Source organism: Camelus ferus, chromosome 12 (assembly GCF_009834535.1).
Source record: "Camelus ferus isolate YT-003-E chromosome 12, BCGSAC_Cfer_1.0, whole genome shotgun sequence".
Taxonomy (NCBI): Eukaryota; Metazoa; Chordata; class Mammalia; order Artiodactyla; family Camelidae; genus Camelus; species Camelus ferus.
This window is the reverse complement of record NC_045707.1, coordinates 8,064,305-8,090,860: the sequence shown is the minus strand read 5'-3', so window position 1 is coordinate 8,090,860 and position 26,556 is coordinate 8,064,305. Positions and strand designations below refer to the sequence as shown.

Here is a 26,556-nt window from a genome sequence, read left to right as displayed (position 1 = left end):
AGACCATCTCACCATGTCTACAAATCACACGGATGGAATCACACAGCATGCACCCTCTGGGTCTGGCTTTTTTTTAGGGGGTGGGGGGCACGTTTCCAATGCTCATTCGTGCCATCCAGCCAGAGGCTCTAACTTGTTCATCCTCACTGCTGTGTAATATTCCACAGTGTGAAGATAGTTTGGGACTATTATTTTCAATAGTCCTTGCTCATATGTTTTAGGCTTTTGATACAAATTGTCAAACTGCATTCACGAGAAGTTACAGCAATTTACGTTCTTCCCATGGAATCTTACCAATGGCCTTTTATTAAGGAATTTATGTTTTAACTTTCAAGCAAATTAAATCAGATTCCAAAACTTTCACAGTCACTAAAAGAAACTGTTACTTTTCAAAAAAAAGAGAGAGACACATACTACTAAATCACTCTAAAAGAACATGCATCCATTTAAATGATGTTTTTAAAGATTCTAATACATGTGGAGATCCTCTGACAAAATGTCAAGTATTAGAGACAGTTCCAGAAACAGGAATTCTCACTCACTGCTGGGGGAGAGTATGAGTGAGACAAACTTTCCAGAGACCAATATGAAAACTGAAGAATCTCAAAACCCTTTGATCTAGCGAGTCCGCATCTGGAGCTTTATGTTATAAAGTAAAACTTACAGACGAACACAGAGATTCAGTTAGGCTATTTGCTGGCACATTGTTATATAATTCTAAGGGAAAAGGAACCAGTCTAAACGTCTGAATCTTGGGGTCTGGTCTATAAAGACTGCAGTAAGGTGGGAGGATGAAGCAAGCAGCCATGAAAGATCACCAGGCTTTTGTCTTTCTGATTTACTGCTGCTGGGAATGCAAAATGCTAGAGCTATTTTGGAAGACAATCTGGCAGTTCCTTACAAAGCTAAACATAGTTCTACCATACAATCCAGCGATTGGGCTCCTTGATATTTACCCAAATGAGCTGAAACCTTATGTCCAAATAAAAAACTGCACATAGATGTTTATGTCAGCTTTACTCGTAATTGCCAAAGACTGGGAGTCCTGCAGGCAAGCTGTCCTTCAGTAGGTAAGTGGATAAACAACCTGTGGTACAGCCACACAGTGGAATATTATTCGGTGATAAAAACACGTGAGCAATCAAGCTATAAAAAAAATACGGAGGATCAAATCACTAGGTTGTACAACTGAAACTAATGTAATATTGTAAATCACTTATATTCAAATTTTTAAATGTTTATATGTAAAAACAAAAATCTAAAAAATACATTATAAAGAAAAAAGACATGGGAGAACCTTAAGTGCATACTGCTTAGTCAAGAAGGCCAGTCAGAAAAGGGCACATACCGCATGATTCCAATTATATGCCATTCCGGAAAAGGCAGAACTATGGAGATAGTAAAGGTCAGTGGTTGCCAGGAAGTAAGGAGGGAGAAGGGAGGGAGGAATGAAGAGGTGGATGGAGCGTGGTGAATTTTTAGGGCGGTGAAACCCTTCTGCGGGGTACTGTAATGGTAGATACACGCCACTGTGCGCTTGTCAAAGCCCATGAAACGAGGCCACACAAAGCGAGCCCTAATGTGGACATGGGACCTAGTCAGCAATCACACATCAGCGCTGGCTCTCAGCTCTAACAAGGGCCCCACAGGATCGCGAGATGCCACCGACAAAGGGTGCTATGGGCGGGAGCAGCGGAGCACTGCACTTTGTGCCCAAGTTTTCCGTTCACCTAAAACGGCTCTCAAAAATAAAGCCCATTACACAGCAGGGTGTAGCCAATGTTTTAGAATAAGTATAAATGGAACAGAATCTTTTAAGAATCGTGACCCACGGAAAAATTTGTTGTAAAAATTGTTGTGCGTCTAAAACTTACAGAGTATTGTAAATCATCTATACCTCAATAAACAAACTTAATGGAAACTTGCAGAAAATTTGGAAAGTGCAGAAATGCATTTTAAAAGACGTACTAAAATTATTCGTAATTCTCATCACCCAGATAAAACCATAATTAACATTGTGCTGTACTTCCTCCAGGTCTTCTTATTGAAATGCGTGCTTATCGTAATATTAAAGTTATCGCATCAGTATTTCAAAAAAAAATTTTAAGTCCCATTAATTTAAAAAAATCATGGCTTGTCAATAAGACGAATTAAGCAGCCATTAAAAACAGTAAAGTACTTGTTCGTATGAAAGTCTTTTTGTACGTCGTTACTGCGGGGTGGCGGGAGGACCAGGTCAGAACACAGCACGTCCACACAGCACGCATGTGTGGGCGTGTGTGTTTAAATAGGACGCTCACACGTGTCAGCTCTGGGCAACGGGACCAGAGGCCACGGTCGTGAACCTTTGCTTAGTTCTGTTCTCTCGTTTTCTATCATTTCCTCCACAGACGCCTTTCCTGGCCTGCTGTGTGGTGGATGCTGTGTCGGGTGCCAGTTCCACTGGTACATGTGAACATCTACTGTTGTGGCAGTTTAAACACACATATGCTTTCAAAAATGAGATGCCACCGTCAGCTCAGTTTTTCCAGTTTGGCGTACATATCGTGGGGACAACAGACCTTCGCTCTGCGGCCCGACGCTGTGCATGCTGAAGCCCCGCACGCTCGTGGGTCCCCCGAGGTAGAATCTGCAAGAGGAGGTGGATGTCAGAGGACAGCCGGCAGGGACAATCGACATCAGGAGGCACACGTGCGTCCTGCCTCGTCCGCAACTTTCCCCGTGCTGAATCATTCATGAATTTGGAAGATGCCCGGGAGTGTGCTGAGTTTCATAAAAATCCAAACTTCTAACCTAACCCAAATCTAAACATCTAAAGAAACACTTCAAACTTCAAGGCTCAGATAAAGACCCTCAAGGGGACGGTCTGCTGTAAAGGAATCGTCCCTGTTTGTAAGAGTTCACTAAGCTGCTCCTTTTCAAAACAGCCTCCTACGTGCTCACAATAATTAAGGTAAAACTTAAGTTACTTAAGTTTAAAAAGAAGAGGGACACAAATTATGTAACAGTATGATCCGAACTTTACAAATAGAGGAAAATACTAGAAAGAAAGAGACCAAAACAGAAGTACTGTAATTTTACATTTTTTTAGTATTTTCTATAGTGATTTTTAATTAGGAGAAAAGTATATACTAAAAAATTTTTAATGAACTCCCTTGTGTTTCTTAATGAACTGGGTTATCATACTCTTTTAAACTATATCTGAGTAAAATGAAAAGCATGAATTAAAAAATTACTAGAAATCCCGTCCACTTTCTATAAAATCTAACAGCTTTCATTAGAACCCAGCTGTAGACCCTGGTAATTACTAAACAATGAATTAAAATGACCAGAGAAGCTGTGCCCGATCTTCCCACCACGTCTGCCATGGGGGCGACAGCAGCACTGGCCCCGCGGCCCCACCAACATCCCTGGGTCTGGAGCAGCACAAAGGGAACAGTGCACTGTTCTTCTGATTGTCCCCCTGGATAAAAGCCTTTGTGAATTTATTCATTGGAACTTGAGTTTAAAAGTCTATAAATGTGTTTTTACTATTTGGGATTTCTAAGCAAAGCCTTTCTGAATACCCTATTAACATTCATTACAAAAACAAAGAGCAACGTCCATTTACTTTTTTTTTTTAATGATAAATTCCATACATTTTTTTGGAAGAATTAAAATGATCCAGGAAGCACAAAAAGTGAAAAAGTTCTTCCTCGCCCTTCATCTGCCCACTGTGTCCCCGCCCCCAAGGGCTGACCGCTGTCACTGGTTTGGTGGCTGACTTTCCAGACCCTCGGTGTGGTGGCTGCAAACACACACACACACACACATTCCCCTGACCAGACAGCAGGCAACTGAACACACTTCCATGTACACTTCCACTTACGGACATCATCTCGTCCTTTTAAACAATTACACAGTCTCTTTAGAACAGCTGTGTTTGAATTTAATCATTTTCCTAGAGGCAGTTTTAGAATTTCTGCGACTACCAATAATGCTACTGATGGACATCCTTTTCTATAAATCCTTGTTCTCTCAGGAATGTATTTCTGTACATTAGATTCACGGAGGTGAAAATGTTAGGCTCCAGAATTTGGAGTTAAAAAAATTTTTTCTACTTCCAAACTGCCATCTGAAAAGGGTAAAACAACACTTTAACTAATGCAAGATGAAAGAGTTCCTCGGCTCCAAGGTAACCGTCAGTATTTCTATTAAGAGCAACCGATAATAAGCAACAGGTACAACTTCACACACTGCCGGCGGGAGCCGAAGCCGCCAGGAGCTTCCTGACAGGCAGGCTCCAGCACTGCTCTTTACGAGCCTTCAAAATGCTCTTATTCTTTTGAGATAGTGATTCCACACTGAGGAGTCGCTCCTCAGAAAATAAAATGAACAAAAATTATTCACAAGTTTATGTTCTTCACAGGGTTACTTATATGCAAATAATGAAGCATTAAAACGCTGCTTATGAAAAATTTCCCATGATTTGATGAATGATTTACTCTATAATTTTTAGAAAGCAGAGGACACAAAACTGTATGCAAAACACAGTGTATCAACCATATAGATGTGTGCATAAACTTATGTGCACACACACACATACACCTGCACAAGGAAACCGAGTAAGAGGAAACAGTTGACCCGTGAGCAAGGCAGGTCTGACCTGCACAGGTCCTCCCGTACACGGGTATTTTGCAACAGCAAATACTACAGTGCTGCACGGTCGGTGCTTGGCTTAATCTGCGGATGTGAAGGAACCGTGGGTGCAGAGGGCCGACTGTAAATTATACTCGGATGAACCCCCCAGGGTCGTTCAGGAGTCACTGTAGTCCCAAATGCTAACTCTGCTTATCACTGAGCAGGACTGTTCTACTTCCTAAAATGTTTCTCTATTTTTATATTTCTACAACATCTATGAACTGTATTCTTTCATACTCAGAAGAGAATAGAAAACTGTTAATATAATAAAGTGAGTTAACTCTACCTCTCCCCCAAAAGGCAAAAAAATATTAACTATGAGATATACTGGGTATTCTGAAATGAGCTTAAACACAAAAACTACATTAAAATTTGAAATATCTGCTTTCCTCAATAGTTAAACTTCTCTAAAATATCTTGAAAGGAAACCAACCAGAAAGACCCAAAGGAAACCGTCCGCAAACTACCCAGTCCTCCCCTGTTACTTACCTATCGGCAATACTTGATGGCTTATCACCCATGGGTACCAACATTCCACCCCAGAGAGACGCTGAGAAAACCTATGGAAATATAAACAAACAATCGTTTTACTCCAGCGTTGCTTCCATTCCAATGAGCGTCGGCAGACAGAAGCCGCACTGAGACCTGGTCGCTGGCCCCGGGCCCAGCCCCTGCGGCGCGCCGAGCCCTGGGCGGGGGCACGCGGGCTGCAGGAGGGGACACCTGGCTCGTGCACTAGAAGAGCTACAGGTCAAGGAGTTTTGTGGATACTTTTTATAACTTGCAACTTCAAATGTCAAATAAAGACATACTGAACACAAGTGAAAAACAAGCCCAAACCCTAAGCAGGGCCTGGCTCCTGCCCCCACGCAGGGCAGCAACCTCGTCTCCCCCAGGCCCAGCGGGACCAGCCGTGGTCCCGGACAAGTGATTCTGCAGCTGCCCAGGTCTCTTTGGCTGAGCCGCAAAGCACAAGGGGGCTGAGGACCCAGGCGTCGCAGGAAAGGCAGGCTCAGGGTACACTGTTCCTGCCATTAAGAAGTGCGAAGAGACACAAACTGCCCACCCAGTCCTGAGGGACAGAGCCCTGTCTCTCACAGGTCAGGGGCAGTGACCTAACCCTCGGTCAGGGATCCAACCTCCACGCCCACGTAATCCACACACAAGCCCGACCCCGTGATGCCTTACAGCACGAAGAGGCTCCCTGGGGCCTCACCCCGGGCCCTCGTCACGTCCCCTGCCCCACGTCTCCTGAGCACCCCCCACACTCTTCCCCTTCCTGCCGTCTCTCGGACTTGCAAATTCCCATGCCCTTTGAAGCTACTCAGATACCTCTTTTTTAGAAGCTTCAGTAGGAAGGACAACAGACGAAAACTGGGACAGAGTGGGCAGAGCAGGCCCAATGGACACTATTCTGAGAAATCCAAGTCCTTGTTCAACCACATGACAGATGCTACAGATCAAAGGCCCCGGGCGCTCTGGGGGCAGCTCCCCTCCCGACTGAGAGCCCCCGGTTACCCCGGCACCCGTCCTCCATCCCCCTCCGCCTGCCTGCCAGTCACAACCCAGGGCGCAGACCTAACAAGGGGGCAATAACAGAGCTGACTACCCACCTGAGACAACCCCACTGTGCCTCATGTCCCCAGGGACCTCAGGACCACAAGCGCCCAAGGCTCCCAGTCAACCCCCCACCTACGTCTTCCCACCGGCTCCCTCTCGCACCAGCCCCCCAAATCTTTGACACCAGCAAGACCTACAAACGGCCCCCTCATTCCCTCCTGCCCGTGCTCCCTCCTTACCCAGGCCCACCACTAAAACTCACTGACTTGTGTCCACCTCACCTGGCAACACCCGAGGCCAGGTCAACTCCAGCCCTCCGCTTCCCAAGCTGAACCTGAGCAGCTCCGCGTGGCAGGAGACGCCATCGTGGGCAGGCAGACGGGGCTCACTTCCAATCGCTCTAAGTGCTAGGGGCCTCAGAGATGCCTCCCCTGACTGTCTCAGCTAAGATGCACCCCTTCTGGTCCCTCTCTAGCCCTTTACTCTGCTGTGCTGTTCATCACATCACTTATCACCACCTGCTAAGCTACATATAGATCTATTGCTTGCGGGTCACCCTTCACCAGAACGTAAGAGCAGGAACTGTGTTTTATTTACTGAGGCATTCTTAGTGCCCAGTGCCTGGCAGCTTGTACACCTGCAAGGAGGGAAGGATGGAGGGGTGGGAGGAAAAGAAGGCTGAGAAGGAGAAACAAGTGTGGAAGGAGAAGGCAGTAATAACGGAGTCGAATGACGAGGGGGTCAGTGCAGTGCAGGAGGCACAGAAGGGGACCAGAGAGAGGCCCCTGGCAGCCTCCGGAAGAGCAGCGGAGGGGAAAGGCAGGAACCGAACTCACAGTGCACCAAGTCCAGGACTGACTGGAAGCAGTGACAGGGGACTTTTAAATTATACGTGTGTACCATTTCATTAAAACTCACTCCTCCCCAGAGTTTGTTTTGTTTTTTTAAGAGCAGATTGATTGATTGATTGATTAGTTGGTTGGTTGATTTAATGGGGGACGGCGGGTTTGTTTACTTATTTTAATGGAGGCACTGGGGATTGAACCCAGGACCTCATGCACGCTAAGCACGCGCTCCGTGACTGCGCTGTACCCTCCCCCGGCACCCCCTACTTTAAGGTAGCTAAGGGCACAGGCAGCAGCAGGGGTGTGGAGAGCGGTGCTGGGAAGACTGGAGAAGAAGCACCATGTCTCCCAGGCCGGGGCCCCACTGCCCCAGTCAGAACCCAGCCACCTCCTCCTCATGTCCTGAGGGAATTAGAAGGAACTAAACCAAACTGGGTTAAAAAGATTAAACGAAGACATTCCTGGAAGTACCCAGAGCCCTGAAGACCTAGCGCAGTAAGATGCAGACTCCGAGCTTCCAGGGAAGCAGCATCGGGAGGTAAAGCAGGTGGCCCCCTCAGTCCCCCAGACACATTCTCTTGACGGACCTGAGCTGATAAATGGGGAAGGGGCTCTGCCGTGGCACTGCGTCAGACGACTGACAGACGACGCTTAAAGAGACTAATCATCACTTCTCCCCAGAGGATCCTCAATTCTGGCTGAGGTTAAAAGATCGAGCACTTCAGTTTCAAGCATTAGTGTTCCGACTTCCTGTTTAGTGCTGGCATATTCAAGAACTGAGACCTTCCAATAAGATTCCAAAAACGAGGGGCATAAACACAGGTGACTGTATTCTGGCTAAATACTCACCGAATCAAATATGAGTTGTTTATTCAACTGAAGCTCAAAGTCCTCTTTTAGGAAGCTCACGTCCCCTCCAGTGTAGCCTGCCAGCTCCTGTGGGAAGAATCCTCAGGTCAAATGGAGCAAACAGACTCACTACAGAGGTTACTAAATGTCACTGCAATTAGGACTCAGTTTTGCTGTTTTGGATTTTGGGAAAGGCAACAGACTACTTCCATCTCCGAGAAACTAAATACGAGTTGTTCTAGATGGTACCAGGGGACTGACAGAGACACAGAGTCATCAAACTCATCAAGTAACTGCAGACAGTTATTCCTTATTATATGTGAGAGAAATACACTGGCAAGACCAACATTTTATTACAGAGCTTGCAAAGGATGCCACGGCTTGTTTGGCCTAATCAGTGTTTGGGAAAAAAATTAGCCAACCTTTTACACTTTGGCATATTTCATATGAAAATCTGATTTCGAGCTGGTCCTCTGAAGCTGAGGATCCAGCCAACAGAGCAATCAGTGCCCCCCTCCCCATGGCCGGCTTCTCCCCCCGAGGTCACCTGCCGGGCCTGCAGGCACAGGGGCTACAGTGCCTGCCTTGAGCTGTTCTTCAAGGGGAACCAAAGGAATCACTCACACCAACTCCTAACTTTCCTCCCGGCCTACCGAGCGACACCGTCACAGAGGCCAGAGCCCTATCCCCACTCTGTGCTCTGCGAAGGCAAAGCCCGAGCTACAGGGAGCAATTCCAGGGCTGGGAACCCGGAGAGTGGACGCACACCTTTGCAAGCCATTCTAGAGAGATTTTTACAATTAAAGGAAAACGTTCAGTGTTAAAACAAGACTACTGTGTGTGACGCCCCATCCCTCCAGGGCCGCCAGGCCTGCGGTGGGCACGGGCGAAGGATCACTACCTGGTTAACTTTCAGCAAAGCGCCTCTTCTTGGTAGGATGGAGGAGTTCCGAGAGTCGATGACCATTGCGTGCTGAAAGAAATTTGGACTTGGAGGTATTTGCACTTCAGACAGGACTATATAATAACAACAGATGCTCCCTGGGCACTAACTCTAGCCTAGCGCTTGCTAAGCACTCTCAAACTCTTGACGAAAACCCTGCGTTGTGAGCGAGGGAACTGAGAGTGGGAGAAACAATTCACGTCCGTTAGGAGGGAGACGCCGCCCCCGACACCCGGTTTGTTCACTCAGGGAGCGCGACACCCGACCCGAGTCAGCTCAGCCAGCTTTCAGCTAGAACGCCAAAGCCAGCTCTTATCACATCGTTTCCCGCTACCATGATGTTACTCAGGAAAAGTGACACGAGGTCGCGTCTGGAAATTCACAAAGTGACCAGGAGGCACCGCGTTGGCCGCCCAAGCCGTGACACCTCTCAGTCCCTCCCGGTGTCGGCGGAGACCAGTCTCCCGCATGCGGCAGGAGCTATGCACCTCCCGGGGCGGGAGCCCTTACCGAGAGCGACGACTTCAGCGAGTGCCCGCTCTCCTTGCGGACAGCGAACGCCGCCGTCCTGGAGAGGCAGCCCAGCTCGCGCCACACGCCCTCCCACTTGACGGTGTGGCTGGTCCTCCACACGGGGAGCTGCAAGGGCACATGGAGACCGTCAGCCTTGGCGGCCATGCAGGCGGGGGTCGTCCCAAGTCAGGTCTCGGGGCGGGGTGTGATTAAATTTCTAACTGACCCGAAGCCTAAGACACATTTGTTTCAGTGATGGCCGGGAGAGAGGAAGAGAAGAGGGAATTGGGGAAGGGGGGGACGGAGGGAGGCAGGCGGGGAGGCGGGAGAAAGGCGGGGTCAGCTGGGATCAGAGGGAAGCTGCGCGGCAGGGGGCCAGGAGATGGGGCCACTGGTCTGAAAGGGGCACGCAACCCCTCGCAGACCCGCTGTCTCTCCCGTCTCTGAGCTCACCCGACACAGGCCCCACCTGGTTGTCTGCCGCCAGGCTGGGTGGCCCACATGCCCCACATCAGCTCCCGGAAAAGGGCAGTAAGACAAGGTTACGGCCGAGTGACGAGCTTCCTTCCGCAGGCAGAGGCCTGAAGCAAGTGGCTCTGGGTCCGGGCAAGTGGGACCTGCCTCCTGGCCTGAACCCTCCCCCCGAGAACAGGCCAGCCCATCTTAGATTTCCATCTCAGAGAAAGGACCAGGTTGCTTTTGAACAGTGAACGACATTATCTGGTGTCTCAGGAAGCACAAGCGTGATGCAACTCTTACAAGGGAGCCAGGGCATGTCACAGTCTCCTGAGTGAGCCCCACGCTGGGCATGTTCTATAGCCCTCAGGCCTGCAAGAGAACTGACGGCCCAGACCCCCCAGCTGGCTTTCAGGGTGAGAACCTGGGGGCACTCATCTCAGCACGATTACCTGTCAGGCCCCCACAAGGCTCCGAGCCGGGCCCCGGGGAAGCAGATGGTGGGAAAGCAGCCCTGTGCACCTGCCATCTCTGCCCTGAGGGCCACCAGAGGTTCAGCTATTCTCCCAGATGCCCACGGAGGGGGCAGAGCTGACCTAAATTACCTCTTCCTTTCCTATAAGGCGCCTCTTAACAAGAGAAACCCTGTTCTCAGAGCAGACACATTCTACATCTCTGGATTCCCACCAGGAGGATGAGGCAGGGACCAGGCGGCACCACTTTGCTTGCACAGTCAGCCCCTACTTTGTGCAGACACCAAGGACACAGGTGAGAAGGATGCAGTCCCTTCCTCCAGCACCTCTGCTCTCACAGCAGGGCTGGCCCCTTGCCCCCCGCCCCGGGCCTATCCCAGCACTCCTGACGTCTCTCATCTCTATGCTGTGTGGACAAACGAGGTGTTTCTACTCTGCTAGCGTCTGCTCTTTAAAAATGGCTTAGGAGACAGAGGTAAAAGGGACACGGGGGAGAGAGCTGGGGAGAAACCGCCCACCCTGCTGGTGGCCACTGTGAGCTGCGGCACGGCGGGGCTGAAGAGAACGTCCGCCAGGTGCTGGTGTCCGCACCCCTGCACAGGGCGGAGGGTCTGAGGGCTACTCCCTGCACACAGGGAAGGGTGGCACACGGTGAGGTGACAGTGGGCACACGTGCCTGTGCCTGAGCTGTGTCCTCCTGGGCTACCTCAGAGCGCTCGGAGCTTTCGTGACTTTGGGCTGCGAGGGTGCGCAGGGTGAGTGGCTGTAGTGTCTCAAGGGCCCAGAGGGCGCCGAGCACACAGCGGGAGGCAGGCCCAGGCAGGCACTCGGGGCTCTCAGACCAGAATCACTGGGAGGGGAGGAGGATCGGGCAGAAACACTCTCCTGCCCCCATTCCTGGAGATGCTGATTCAGCAGGTCAGGCAGAGTCAGGAATCTGCAGGTGAGGCCAAGGCTGCCGGTCTGGAGACCACACTTGGGAGCTTACTTTTATACGGCATTGTGTCTCAAGGTCTTTCCTCATTAACTAAAGCCTAGAACAGGAGAGGGAGCAGGGATGAATGCAGAAAGGAAGGCAAAAAGAGCAGGGTTCACCATAAAGCCTAAAAGTGGTCAAGTGATAGTAATTCCATGCGTCTCATCCTGCTAGAAGGAAACTTAGGCGTAAACCAACACTGAAAGCGTTCGGTAACCTAAAGTAACCTTCAATGGCTACCTGCAGCGATCGATCTTAGCACAGACGAGGAAGGGCAAACAGGTGGCGTTACAGGAAGTCAGGAGCAGGGAAGAAATCCGACCGGGTCAGAGGAGCTGCCACGGTGGAGGTTAGTCACTCTCCGGCCCTGGCAATGTGCCCTTGGCCAGTGAAGAGGCGCCCAGCGGGGACCGCTGACAGGAGGACGGAGAGCAGAGGGTGACCCGGCAACCGTGCCTGCAGCTCCAAGCATCCGACCAGCCAAGTCTGTGCGCTCCCAGCCCGGCCCCTCCTTCTGTCTTTGGGAATCAGTTAAATGGGCTCTTCGTTCTCGCTCAAGTGCACGCACGGAATGACTGCAAAGCCACTTACGCTGTACTCGGCGGATATCCCTCTGTCTGTCTCCCGGAGTGAGCTCCAAGGGAACTGCCCAGTCACTTTATACAAGTTCACAGAGAAACTAGGAGACAAGGGGACAGAGCTTGAAAAGCTGGAGCGGTGATTGTAACCTGCACACATTTAAATCAACAGATTTAAACACACTTCTGGGGCTCATCTTCACGAGGAAATCTACAGCACTGCTGTGACACTATACAAGCGTCACCTGATTCTGCCAAGTTTCTTTTCACAAACAAGACATCTACTTTAACTTTTAAACCAGGCCACTGAACTCAATGAGCTGCATGGCTGCCTACTTTCTTTCGAAGTTTCCGGGCTGCGGTTTGAAGAAGGACAGGCCGTACGAAGTTTCTTTGGTTCCATAGGAAAACTGAAAAGTCACCTTTTCTGCACGGCCTAGAAGATTAGGGAGTTTGAGGCCAAGGACCTGGGAGGAAAGGAAAAACGGCAGTGGTTTAAACGGAAGGAACGATAACTTCTAAGAAAGAACTGTGCTAGCTCAGGGACTCAAGAAACAGGACAAGAACACAGACCAGGACCTGCTTTCACCTGCAGCTTCACTCTTTAAAGCGCGCCTTCACTGAGCGCACACACCTGATGGACTGGAGAGCAGGCTAAACCTGCCAGCTGTGAAGCTCAGAGAAATCAACTGCATGGGTTTGGGGCTTAGGGGAACCTAAACAAGAAACTAGTACATCTCATAGCCTCGAATCAGGCCTGAACCACCCACGTTTATAGCGAAGCATGTTATAATCAGCTCCAGGAAGAGTCCCGAGAACTACGGGATGTCCTACTAACAAAGATTAAGGGGCATGAAGGAGCTCTGGAAGCACCGCCGGTTTTTGGAGCACAGTCGTGTTTGACAAGCTCACAAGTGGAAGCTGCACTGTCGGGCAGGAGAGGAGCTGGACCGTACCATGCTGCCTTCGTTGTTCCCGACCATGGTGTTGTAGCTGCCCGTCAACCTCCTTAACTCCGTCACTTCAAAGGTAACGTCTAACCCATTTGGAAGCGCATCATCGCCTATTAAGTTGAAAATATTAAACAATAAAGACAGCTAGAATGTGTAGTTACATATTCGGCCCCACCACTAGAAATGACAAAATGCAAACTGAAGCCTCGTCTTACTTTACAACCTCCTGTGGGAAACACGCTCTATTTTAAAGCTCAGTAACACGCCCACATAAAATCACACCACATTTCCACACCAAAAACCCGTGTCTGGTTTGTGGTCAATGATACCAAACAGTCAGACGCAGCTGCAAGGAGTAACCAGAAGTGGATTATTTAAAACACGTATTATTTGCTAAAGGTACGTGTTCCCTACTAGTGTGGTCCTTGAGATTATTTGGGGCCTCAATTCAAATGACATTAAAACGAGGAATTCATGTGACAAGAGGGGGTCCAGTAACCCTGACGGAGAAGCAACAAACTCGATACAGGTGTCAGAAGCAAGTGGTTTTATCCTTCCTCAAGCTGGGAGTGTGGGGGCCTTGGGGTGCCTCCTCCCTGCTGCGGGCCCTGGGGCACAGGGCTGAGCGCCTCTCACAGAAAGGTGGGGGCTGGACATGAGCCGCACCTGGGAGCTGTCAGACTCGCAGGCGCTCAGGCACGGGCTCCCAAGTACCCAGACTCAGTTGGTCAGGGTGGAGCCTTGGCACTATCTTTTTTTTAATTAGTAGGCTTTATCGTTTAGAGCGGTTTTAGGTTTATAGAAAAACGGAGCTGAAAGCACAGAGCTAGTCCCACAGTTTCCATGTACGCCCTCCCCACACCCTCACACACATCCCTCCTCTCAGCAACACCTTGCACTAGTGTGGCATGTTTGCCCCAATGTGGCACATCATTAACTCCAGGGCGACCGCACTGAGGCCGCTCCTGGTGCTGCGCATCCGCAGCGTCTGACGCACGGATGATGTCGAGCGCTCTCCACTACAGTGTCACACAGAACACCTGCACTGTCCTGAACCATTCCTTGTGAAAGCTCTCGGGTAGTTCTCACGTGCAGCCAGGGTGGAGGGCCGCTCGCAGAAGTGGACCCGTCACACTTACAACAGACCGGAGAGCGCTAACTACGTGCCACCCAAGACTCGCCACCAAGAGAGCACTCCGGGGAAGGGACAGGGCCACTCAGTCACTCGTCTGACCAGCGGCGTGTTGCTTAAACCTCTCTGAGCCTCTTTCCCTAGCTGAAAAACACTTCTTCCAGAAGAATAACCATGACACTTGACCAGGTCTGCATGAGGACCCAACGGAATCACGCGCAGAGCTCAGCACAGGCACGACGGTTACTGCCGCCGTCACTCTGAGGATGCAGAGATAACCGGCGGTCCCCCGGCACCGTCCCAGGGCGTCTGCGGTACTGGCACCACCACAGGCAGCAGCCCGGCTCGTCGTGGCAGCCTGCCGGCCCCAGCCCCAAAGCTTCCGCTTCAGCGGAATGTGCGTTTCTGCCAGGTCCCCAGGTGAGAGCTGAGCTGCTGGTCCGGGACCACGCTCTGAGGACCACAGTTCTACTCGTAATTGCATCCTCGAGACTTAGCTGGGTACATGGCCTCACAGACTTTATTTCCCAGCCTCCCTTGGCCACGTGGGTCTTGGCCGATGGGATGAGAGGGGAGTGCTGTGTAGAGCACCGGGGACAGGTGCTTAAAGAGAGCAGTGTGCCCTTTCACCCTCCTCTCCTCCTCCCTGAGGCTGGGATGGGGAACGTGGATGCTGGACGGGTCCTCTGCCTTCACAGCGACCAGGGGACTCTAGAGACGGTAAGTGCCCAGCACCGGGGGAAAAACACACCAGCCCCAGGTGGCTTCCCAACTGTCACCAAAAGAGACTTCCCTCTAGCCCAGGCCTCTGTTGTCTGGGGTCTCTGCTAGTCACAGATGAGTCAATATTTCAAATAGTAAAAATCTTCCATTTACACAGCGTTTTGTATTTTTACAAGCATTTTCATACACTGTTTCATTTACATCTCTTCAAAGTTATCCTCCACTCAATCCTCAAGAGTTCGCTTGTTCACTGATTCGTTCCAACGTGTACTTTTCAGTGGGTGTCTACTCAATCCAGAATAAAGTCCACCACCACCCACCTGCCTTCACGACCTGGTCTCCCCATCACTAGTGCCTTTTCTTCCATCACACTCATCCCCACATCTGCTCTCTGGGGCTAGAAGGCACTTGTGGTCCATCCAATGACGCTGTCTCTCTCTGGCCACTGGGCCTATTAAACCCTCTCTCTCTCTGGAACGTTTCCATCCCTCCCCTCACCACCAGCCCTGCTCCCCAAACGAACACAGACCCACCTTCCAGGTCCCAGCCATGGATCGCCCCTTCCAGGACACCTTCTCTGATCCCCCGTCCCTCCACCCCACCTCAAGAGACGCTGAGTGCCCCCCACCCCCGGTGGCACGACATCTCACCACGTGCTGTCCCCCCGCCCTGCCCCACTTGACCAGAAGCTCCTTCAGGAGGAGACAATGCCTTGTCTGCTGCTGTCTCTCCCCACAGCAGGTCTCAGGAATGAAAGAATAAACACTAAATTGAGACCAAATGAATAAAAACAAAAAGTGAAATCTGACTCCTATGCCCACCTCCTTTTAAAACACACATGTAGGTGGAGTCTGCCCATGGGCCCTTTCGGACACCTTAGTGGGGGGTTTGCCAAAGAAAGCCTGGCTCTCTCCTTCGGGGTCCTTCCTGGAATCCTGGTACCAGCCAGGGGTGCTCAGGCAACGATATCTTCAAACTCACCCGTCCTCCCTTGGCCTGACACAAAAATTCAGTTTCTTTCTTGAGACCACAGGAGCTTTCTATGTCTGGCCACACAAACAGCTTCTGTGTCCCTGGAGGACGGAGGGAGGGAGAGGCAAATCAAAGACAAACTACACCACAATACGGACCTTGACACGTATCAATCAAAACATCCACTTGTCGGAATATCCCCAGACGGAGCAGTTTTTCACGGGCTTCGTGAGATTTCCTCATTACCTGGAAGAGAGAGAAAAACAGAGGATGTAGTTCTCTGAGATACAGAAACATAAACGGTGGCTGTAAGGCCGGACTGGAGGCTTAGCACGTGGTGCCAGGCGGCTGAGCCCTAAGAAGAGAGCATCACTGAGACCAGACCTGTGAGCAGTTACTTTAGTCAAAAGATGACTTAATGAAAGGTTACTTTAATCTTCCAAAAAAAACCACAAAGGCCAAGTAAATCGGGGAGTGAGAGGAGCCAGCTGGACCTGGGCACAAGGCAGCTGCCAGTGACACTGCCCAGGCACGCAGACGTGGTTCCAAGGGCAGAAGGAACCCATGGAGGAGACGAAGACGGTGCAGCCCAGGAAAGACACTGGTGGACAGCGGCGTAAGGGCCCGAGGAGACGGCGGGAGAGGGTAACTATCAAGAGCCCGCCCCCCTGGGCAGCTCAGGGCCCCGAAGGGCAGTGCACCAGAGCGCTGAGGGTGCCGGGGAAGGAGTCAGCGCTCAACACCGTCAGCGCCCAGGACGACGCTGGGTGGCTGGGAAAAGCACAAGGAGGGGCCAGCCTGGAAAAGAGGACACCTCCTTCTCCAGGGTAAGGGTGACACATCTAAGGCAAACACATCTAAGCTCGTGGGAGGCATCTGGGAAGTGAGGGGGTTCAGCTCCCTTCAGGGGAGCAGGGCAAAGTCATCAGCAGAGAGGCTGGGGGGGGGGGTACTCAGTGAGCAGACAGACACTCCCAGGATCTTCAGAAGGAAACAAGAAAGAAGGCCAAGCAGAGAGGGCACTTGCCTCAATGAGGTTTTTAGCCTTAAAAACATCTCCGATTTCACACATGATGATGTCATCTTTAGTTCTTCCAAGTCCATCAAAATGAACGTGTTGAACAACCACCTACATGTGACAAGGGGACACAGATTATTAAGTACAAGGCAGGAGAGATTAGGCACTGAGGCTAAAGACAAATGTCTAAAATTAATTTCAGAGATTTGTGTTCACGTTTAACGATCCATACTTCTTAATTCCATGCCTTTTCAAAAAACTGGTCCCGGGAGCTTACCCTTCGTGAGGTCTGTACTTCCTGTGAACGAGGCCTGCAAGGTCTCTGTAGGTCAGCCCTAAACCCCGGAGGGTGCAGAGGTCCCCTCCACGTCCTTCCCATAGGCTCCCCAAGCCCTGGTCCCTGGATGACTTGTAACCGTGTGTATCTGGCCAGAGATCCTGGGTGGGTTTGCGTCTGGCATGGTTAATGCTGGCTCAAGAGCCCGCATCTGTCATCTTCATCTACAAGTGTCTGCTTAACCAATTCACTCAACAGAAATGCACTGATCACCTGTGAGCCGAGTGCTGTTCTAAGCACTGAGAACACAGCAGTGAGCAAAACATAAACAGTCCTGTCTCAGTGGAGCTTATATTCTAAAGGAAGTAGAAACAGGCAAAGTGCATCGTCCAGCAGATGGCAGTGAGTTACAGAGACATCGTGGAGGGATCGTGGTGTCAGGGAAATGCAGGACTCACAGGTGAGAAGGTCTTAATTAAACAATTAATGAAAATGTCCTGCCATTTCTTCAACTGTATTCCATTTCAAAGGCTACAAAGTTTTTTAAAAAGTTTCATTCAAGACCCAGGGTCTTTTGTCTGGGAGCAGAGAACAAAGTATAAACTTAAGCACAATTTGAGTCTCTTTGAAATGGTGTTTTTTTAAAACATAAATACAAAAATTTGTTTAAACTTCTCACTTAAATAATCACCGAGGAAAAACTATTTCTCTGAAAATCAGAAACTATTTTCTAAGCCACCAGTCCTTATAAAATGCAGCTGGCTGCAAACCTGTCTTTGATACAGGCGCCACCACAGGTTCCCGTTTCCCTGCGGCCTGAGGCCTGCGGCGCAAGTGTTTCCAGCCACAACAAAACAGAGCCTCCACAGGATACTCACATCCTTGTTCTCAAGAATTTCCTGTTTGGCTTCAGGTTCAACTTCAACAAACTCAGCTTCTTCTCCTAATCCTCCAAACTCAGGTCCACTGGCTGGGAGAGGCTCTAGACTCTGAAGGGGAAGAAGGAACCACAGATAAATGGACTTACATTTGAAAAAAGCAAAATCTCTCCTTTTTGTCTTCAGATGGTGCTCCAGACAGCTCAGTGCCGGGGCTCCCTCTGGCGCTGGCGGCAGGAGCAGAGTGGGGCGCACATGGGCAGCATGAGCTCCTGCTGACGTACAAGCCTCAAGCCGGCAGTGAGCCCCCTGCTGCCCAGTGTGTGGTTAATACGGAAAACAAAGGTGAAAATTAATTAAAGGGTCAGGCACAAACCTATGATGACCGTGTCATAAACTGAGGGCTATACCTAATCTAGTTCTGTACACTTGAGCCCCATCTGAAGACAAAAAAAAAAAATTTCCTTTCCTGTGATAGAAAGTACCCTAATTTTTAAAATCAAAATTGGATACATTCTAGGATTACACTGACAAACCAAACTACTAAAAATTATTTTTCTGGACCCTGAGAGTTTTGTTTAGGTTCAGAAGGTCTCATTCACACATTAAGGGGAATGGCATATGCTCATAACACGGGCCAGCCAGGAAGAGGTCATTTTCTTCAATCTGAGCTGACATTGTCTCAAAAGCATTCAAGCATCTTCTGAATAAAGGTTCCATGACAGCAATTATGGAGACGTAATGATAGAACAGTACATATAATACTACATGTCTGATATTACGTATTTATTATACACATGATTGCATAACCACAGGGACTTCCCAGACACTCCTGGAAGTGGATTCAGAAAGTCCAGTGTGGCACCAGGTGATGGTGCAAACAGGCGACTGTGGGGAAACCTATGGTCATTACTATCAGGCTGCTTCCTCACTCCAGCCAGTTCTCTACAAATAAGCACCTCTGAAGCGCACAGGAGTGTTTGGCTTCTGCAGCACGTGGAGTGACAGGGACTCTGGGCCACTGTCACCTATTTCCTGGACTATCCAACAGCCTCTTGTCAGCACATCCTCCATAATGTCGCTGGTTCTCTGGAAAGGCAATGACCTGACAGTACCATGTCCTCTTTTCCATCCTTTGCCTCAAAGACTCTGATGGTCCTCCGAGTGCCCTCGGGGAGAGGGTGCATCTAGGTTCCTCAGCAGGGCAGGCGAGCAACTCCACCACACAGCCCACATCTGCCACCCCAGTTTCAACCCCCACCACTCCCCTGACCCTCGCATTCGTGTCTGTGCACACTTTGTTCTCTCTGCCCAGCATTACGAGCCTCGCAAGGAGTTTAAAGAAACATCTTCAATGTCATCTCCTCTGTGAGCCATGCCTGGCTTCTTCAGGCAGCATCAGCCCCTCCCTCACAGGGACACCTCTTACAAGTTTATGACATTTGCACATACTTTTTTTTTCTTATTTTTATCTGCTGGGGCACATCAGAAGTACTCAAATATTTATGCAATAGATGAGTGAGTGTTTTTTCTTGTTGTTCTTACATTTACTAAATATCTACTGAGTGCCTACTGTATGCTGAGCACCAGGCTAAAAAAGTAGGGAATGCAGCTGTGAATAAAACAGACTGAGTACCCTTCCCTCAGTGGTTGAAGTGGGACATTTACATAAGTAAAAAGGGGAAGACAGTGCTGGGCAAAGAAACAGGATTTATTTCACATAATTATCATTTCACTTTTGTTGTGTAATACATAAAAAATGGAATCATTATTCTATTTCTCAAAAATATAAACAAATTAAAATAGGAACTTTTTTCTGCAACATTTCATGTACACGCTTTCTCAATATTTAAGTCCACATAGTGCAAAAAAGCATATTAAAGCTGTCCAGATAGTGTATGCAAAATACATATACTACGGTTAAGAATATTTGCCCATAGTCATTCTTCTTAATCTGAACGCTTGGCAAATACATTTCGTCTGGCATAAAGTTTATATTCTGTTATGCTAAAAAAAAAATTCCATTACGGTTCCTAAAATCACAAAGCATGAAACACGCTTCATCAAAGACCTGCCAGATCCTTCTGCATTCTGAAATCTGAAATTTAGACTTTAAGTTCAAGAGATGATGTCTTTACAGTTGCACTAAAGCCTGATGTCCTAAAATTAACTGTTTCATGCACAGAGATTCATTCATTCACCCAATATCTACCCACTGTGTGACAAGCACTTCCAAGATCCTTACCCTCAGAGAATTTACATTCCATCGTCTGGATAAGTAGTTCGTGAAATGAATTTAAAAAATATTTGGATCTAGCTTCTAATCTTTAAGCTGATTAGTCTACTAGTAAGTCAACAAATTTTATTAAACACCATGCACCAAGCACTGGGCAAGGCAGTGCTAACTGAAGAAAGAGGACAGGAAATAAATCTAATGAGTTATGAACAGCATCTTTAAAGCGATAAAGACTAGACTCAAACTGAAAACATAAGAAAACATAATACATATTCCTGGTAAATACTGTTTCAGAAAACATTTGTTTCACATATAAACTAGAGAGCAAATATGAAATGTTTTCTTACTGTGAGCTCTGACCCTAAAATTCAAATAACACTCACTAGTGGAGTGTAAAGGTCAAATTAAAGAACTGAAATCATTTTCTGTCAATACATTGATCAGAGGAGCAGCAAATTTAGTGTCAAAAGAGCTCAATAAAAGTGAGACTTTTTTCCCTGTACAACTAGCACCAACAGTGCCAGGCACATAGTTGACCACTGGTAAATATTAGTTGAATAAAAGAATGAATGTTTACTTTGTCAAGGTGCTACAAGGGATGCTAGACAAGTAAGATGCAGCCTTAACATCCAGAAACTGCGAATCTAAAAGGATAAGTCAAAAATGCAAATAGAGCTAAAACAAGGCACCAGAGTAAAAATGTGAAGGAAGCTGGTAACATACAAAACTTGGAAATGAGGGGAGATAAGGAGATTCATGTAGTAAGGGACTTGAACTGAGTTCTAAAAGATGGGGATACTTTGACACTAAAGATGGGTGTGGGGGTGAGTGATAAAAGAGGGAGCTGCGCGCAACAGCACAGCCCAAAGAGCAAGTTGGAAGAACAGTGTTTTATTTGAGGGAAATATCTGTAAAAGGAAGTTAACTCCAATTCGGGACACCAGGCTGAGAAGTCTGTGCTAAAATTTTTTGGAAGCTAATGGGGAACGGCTGAAGACTTATGAACAGGGCAACTGAAACAACCCATGTTGTAAAAGAGAATTCGTGTTGAGGGCTGGGACTCAGGAGGTCTGAGTTTTAGAACCTTCTGAGGTTCCAACGGTGTGACCTCGGTCAAATACTCATTCTCTGGGCCTCAGTTAAGATTACGACCAAGGAGAGCAGTTAGGCCGTTTGGGCAGGCGCCAAACATCCCAGCAAACGCTTTTATATGCATTGTGTCTTCTAATCGTCCCAACAGCCCGGTGAGTACGTACTATTACTGCCTCCACTTTAAAAGGAAGAACTAAAGCATAGCGAAGTTCGTCTTTGCACGGTAAACAGGAGAAAGGAGGGCTCCTAGATGACGTGGGTTGGAAGACTTTAGAAGACACTTGGTGCTCTAGGAGTCTAGCAAGACTCCAGTAGCGGCTGAGCGGGAGAGGCTGGAAAAGGTGACCAGTAAAGAGATTAGACGCTCGAAACCGCTAAAGACTGAACTTATTACTCTGCTCCAGGACATCACGGAAAGTCCGCTAGTCCTTTCTGGGCCACTCCCCGAGTGACCTTGGGCAAATCACGTGCCTCCTTCGAGTATCGGTCTCCCACTAGGAAGTCTGCAGTACCCGCTGGCAGCATCTTTGCGGCCTTCTCCACGCGGCCCGCGACGGCCCCGCGCTGGGGCGCCTCAGGCTAGGGACCCGGCTGGGTTCGGCTCCCGCCTCCGGACCCCGCCGCACCCTCCCCAGGGCACCATAAGCGCAGCCGCGAGAGCGTCTCCCCGCGGCGCCCGCCCAGAGGTCACGCAGCTCGCGGGTCGCTGGGCCTCTTACCCGGGCGTGCACCGTCCCCATGGCTCCCTCTCTGGCCTCCGCCTCCCAGAGCTGGCTGGGCCCCACCAAGGTTCGGCTGATGAGGGCAGAGGGCGGGTGCTCGGTGGCGGAACTACACGTCGGTGCAACACCCACAAGCCCCCGGACGCGGAGAATTGGGGGAGGCCATGATGCCCCGCCTTCTCCCCGCCCCCTGGCTCGCGATGCCTCCGCTCATTGGCCCCTAAGAGTCCGTGACCCGGATGTTCATGCGGACGCCGGGAAGGCCTGTGATCCCAAAGATGTCTCAAGCGCCGAGCGTTCAATGGTGCCCGCGAAGCTGCTGTCTCGTGGTGGGCTGGCCTGCGTGAGAGTCCGCTGGAAGCTGGCCCCGGAGTTGCCCCTGGGAGAGACCGGACCAGGTGGTGGGTGCGCCGGGGCTTCACCCATGTCTCTCCCTTAACCCTCCCGACACCTCGTCCGGGTGAGTGCGGTGCGTATGCCCACGCCCCCGCGACGCGCGGACCTCCCACGGCGGCCGGCCGTAGTCTCACTCAGCGTCTGGAGCTGCCCAAATCCGAATTGGCGCCCTGCTCCTCTCCTGCTGGCCGCACGGGCCCTTTAAGTCACTGAAACCTCTGGGGCTCAGGCTCCTCGTTGCCAGAATAAAGGTGACAGTCTTATGTATTTCGCAGGGATGGATTAAAAGTCTCACGCGTGAGACACAGAATGCCTAGCACAGGGCAGGGCACTTAGTGAGCAGTGAGTAAATGACCATTATTCTTCCAGCCGCAACCAATAAATGTCAGTGAGTGTCACCCAGGGCTTCGCAGGGGGGCCATTCACATCTGAGAGCAAGAGCCCCGGGGCTTCGTTTCCGTGGTGGAAACAGCTTTACCCCCTTAAAAGACAATATATGATAAATAACAGTCACGTTGTGGTAAATGCATTGAGAGAAACAAATCAGAGACAATGAGAGAAGGATTTTCAGTATCACGTGGACTCAGGTTTCCACCCCTTCCTAGAGACACTGACACCCTGTTCCATTTAAGTAGCAGCACCCTAATCCTCCAGCATCTCTGGGGTAAATATTAAGACCACATTCCCCTTCTTGCCTGGAAAGAAGTTAGTTCCTTCCAGACCTCTCTCTTTCCTTCACTGCACCCCTTGTCGGTCTTCCCAGTTGGACTGTCGCTCCCGGGAGGTGGAGTCCAGTCCGTCTGGTTCACTCCATGAGCCCAGAGGCTAGCACAGTGCCTGGCATGATGCAGGGTCTCGGTGAATATTTGCTGAATTACTGCTCCCCTACTGTAGGCTAGGTTAGACAGACACCGCTTATTAAAAATGCACTTCCCTGGGTCTCAGCCCTGACCTACTGAGTCAACCTCTGGAAAGTAGAATCTGGAGATCTGAATTTCTGAAAAGTATGCCAGGGCATTCTTCTGCCTGCTAGATTGACTCTGTTGTTGTCAGGGCGGGGGGTGGGGGGTGCTGTTTCTTGCCCACTAGATTTAAGAATCCCTCATTTAAAAAAAGACTTTGTATCCATGTCTTACTTCATCACTAGTAACTAAAGTCTTTGAAGACAGAGGTCTGCTAACCTGCTTATAAGAAACTTGGCCAGAAACGGGCGGAAGGAGTGCACAGCAGTGGGGAAGTGGGGAAGAGGCAGAGGCAGGGCATCGGCAAGCAGTGCAGGACGAGGATACAGAGCAGTGATACAAGACAGGCACGACAGCCTCCGGGAAAGGGGAAAGGTGTGCAGGGCCAGGCCTCCGGGGGAGAGACTTCTGGGACTGGGCATGGATTCAAGAGGCAGAAGGAAAGCATGGGCTGCGAGCTGAGGACGAAAGGGGCTATACATTAGCTGTCGACCCAGGCAGGTCACATCCTCTTGTCACTCTTCTCCACTGTAAAATAATGGGATGAGATTGCTAAGGATTCTGCCAGTTCTACAAAAGATTTTTTTAAATTGGTTTATATTTCACACTAGGAAGTAACAGGGTCCTGGGTGTTGCAGGCTTTTGAGCGCATTTTGGAGCTCCACCTGCCAGGGGATCGCAATCAGGTTAGCTCCTACTTAGTGTTTGTGAGAGCTGGCTTGATAGACCTGCTGGCTGGGTTCAGCCATTTTTCTGCCACTACTAAGCTGTGTGGCCTTTAGCAAGGCACGTACCTCTCTGAGTCAGTTTCCTCTTGTAAAGTGTGGGTAGTACTGGTACCTGCCTTATAGGCTTGTTCTGAGGGGTCAGTGAGTTAATAGATGTAAAGCTGTGCCTGGCCCAGAGGGAGCACCCCCTGCAAGGACTAGCTGTCCCTATACCCACGTGCCATGCGCTTTTCATAAATGGTCTTATTTAACCATCGCAGGAAGGTGGGCTTTTTTAGAGGATGAAACTGAGGCCTAGAGAGTGAGTGACTTACCCTATATCCAGGTGGGACCCAAACATGGGAGAGTGTGACATGGCTCCCTCCCTCCCACCATCTGGCTCTTGGCCACCTCTGAGTAATGCCCACATTTTCCAGGGACTGGGGAGAGGAGGCGAAGTGGATGATGGCTCAGAAGCCTTCTGAGCCTGGATTCCCCTCTTTGGGCAGTATTAGAAATGGGTGGGGCGTACATAACAGGCTACTTACCAGGTATCTGAGTGAGAGAAATTCAAAACAGTGCCCAGCTGTTACCAGGCAAGACACCGCGTGCCCTGGGCTCAGTGCCCTCATGCCCAGCTCTTGGGGCCCAGGAAACCTGCCTCTGGCTACCAAAATGAGACCCTTTGTGGGTCTCGCTGACCTCCAGCTCAGACTCAAAGGCTGATTTGGGTGTGAAAACTTGGACAGAGATTTCCAAAGAGACTGAGCAAATTTTAAGCACAAATCACACAATTGGGACACAGTCACAATCCATTCTGCTGGTTCCATGAACCTCATTTTTCTCATCTGTAAAATGAGGATAGCAGTTCTTGAGGCAAAATGGAATGGACTTCATGAATAAAGCGCGGGCCTGGCACACCGCAAACTGAGTAACCTAGCATTTCCTCCTTGTTCTCTCTAGTAAGCTTCCTCTAAAAGGTACATCATGAGGTTGACCTGCAGGATGCAAGGAGAGCCCTGATGCAAGTACTTGAGAGCCTGTTGTGTACAGGGTGACAGAGGACACCTCCGGAGCACAGTCACAGGTTTGCCCTCGAACACACCATCCCTGGCAGTCGCTGTGTACGTGAGCATTAAAGGCTCTGAGAAATCCTGCAGCATGTATGCCTGTTTCTCTTTCTTTAATCCAGTATTTCCTGAATTTCTTCTGTTGTAAAGACTTTTTGGTCTTGGTTTTTTAAGTTTTCTGCGGCTCTCAGTGGTGCTGTTCACCAGAATTTCTGGTGTTCCTCTTTTGGGCAAAGGGTAGAATTGCATTCCGACGCCCCCAGCCGTGTGACTATCTTTGGTCAACAATTAGGGGCTGAAGGGAGAGGTGGCACTTCTGGATGGAAACCTTTGAGCACCATATTCTTCCCCACCCTGACCCCAACCCTCCCGAGGCTGGGACAGGTCTGCCGGGCACGTAGTACGAGTGAGAAGTAAACCTTCTGGGGGTCGGGGAGTCTTTGGCAAGCACAGCATAAGCCGGCCTGTGCTAACTGATGGAGTCACCTGGTGACATCTGTGGGGACACCAGTGTTCCAGAACACGTGGTTTATGAAGTGCTGATCTGGCCCCCCAGATGGAGAAATGCAGTTTAGTGACTACAACGGTTCCCTTCGTAACATGAAACCCCAAGTCTCAGAGGCCACAAGGAAGGGGTGCTGGGTCTTCATGGGTCCCCACTCAGGTCACCCTGACTCTTAGTTTGAGGCACCCCATGGTGTGGCTTCCCTGGGGCTGTGGCCTGTCTCTTTATTCCTCTCCCTGAGGTGTGGGGCTCGCCTCCATCACCCGTCTCCCCAGCCCCTGACATCTGAGGAGCAAAGGTGGGCCAGTGAGAGGACAGAGCACCAGGTGCTTGCACGAGGCGGAGGCCCAGGGTGTGCGGCAGGGTGACAAGGACCAGGTCCGAGCTGCTGGTGGTACTGTGGAAGAAATGTGCGGGAGGGTGTGGCCTGGGGAGGCAGGAGGACGGCAGCTTCTCTGTGCTGGCGGTGTGGGAGGGAATGACCAGGTCTGGGCCTGAGGCAGGTGCAGGCCGCCAGACCCTGCCAGGAAGTTGTTGCTGTGGCCCATGGCAGTGTGGGCGTGCTGACCAGGGGCCAGTCTCCAGAGATAGTAAGTGGAGGTGGAGACAGCGGGATCGGGACCAGCTGGAGGAGAGGGTGCATCTTGGTTCCTCGGATTTTGTTGGGCAGCCAGCCAGGGGTAGGTAGAGGGGTGAGTGGGCCCTCACCCAAGCCAGACCCGGGGTCCTCCAGGTGTGTGAGCCAGGCCTCCCACGAGTGGCTGTGCACACTTGGCAGAGCAGGCACATCCGATCCTTGGGGAAGAGCCTGGTACCCAGGCTGGAGTCAGCAGAGTCCAGGGTCCCAGAGGAAGAGGGATCTGGGAAGGGGGGCGGTCTGGCCCTCAGTGTCCAGGACAGAGCATGTGGAGGCCACCTAGCCTGGCAGGGCCAACTAGGGCAGTGGGACCGTAAACCTTGGTGGTGGGGGCTGGCAGGAGAGTTTAAAGGAGCTTGGCTGTGAGGGAAGGAAAGCAAAACTGTGGCTCCTTGCAAAGGAT

General features: G+C 50.1%; 1 protein-coding gene and 1 long non-coding RNA gene across 2 annotated transcripts in view; one reads left to right on the top strand and one right to left on the bottom strand.

Annotated features, from left to right (window-relative positions):
- Nucleotides 1–22,068, bottom strand: part of SAMM50 (SAMM50 sorting and assembly machinery component) — a 30,808-nt gene extending 8,740 nt beyond the window's left edge. Inside the window, exons 1-12 of the mRNA XM_032492397.1 lie at nt 21,874–22,068; nt 17,827–17,937; nt 16,681–16,782; nt 15,812–15,899; nt 12,830–12,936; nt 12,210–12,340; nt 11,887–11,974; nt 9,388–9,516; nt 8,836–8,907; nt 7,935–8,021; nt 5,170–5,240; nt 2,562–2,629 (exon numbers count right to left, since the gene is read on the bottom strand). Of these exons, the coding sequence (XP_032348288.1) occupies nt 2,562–2,629; nt 5,170–5,240; nt 7,935–8,021; nt 8,836–8,907; nt 9,388–9,516; nt 11,887–11,974; nt 12,210–12,340; nt 12,830–12,936; nt 15,812–15,899; nt 16,681–16,782; nt 17,827–17,937; nt 21,874–21,894 (1,075 nt within the window). The 5' untranslated portion in view covers nt 21,895–22,068. The remainder of the gene's footprint in view (nt 1–2,561; nt 2,630–5,169; nt 5,241–7,934; nt 8,022–8,835; nt 8,908–9,387; nt 9,517–11,886; nt 11,975–12,209; nt 12,341–12,829; nt 12,937–15,811; nt 15,900–16,680; nt 16,783–17,826; nt 17,938–21,873) is intronic.
- A 61-nt stretch (nt 22,069–22,129) lies between these two features.
- Nucleotides 22,130–25,100, top strand: LOC116667541. The gene is made up of 2 exons (XR_004324363.1): nt 22,130–22,336; nt 24,905–25,100. It is a non-coding gene; the product is annotated as an uncharacterized LOC116667541 (long non-coding RNA).
- The last annotated feature ends 1,456 nt before the right edge of the window (nt 25,101–26,556 follow it).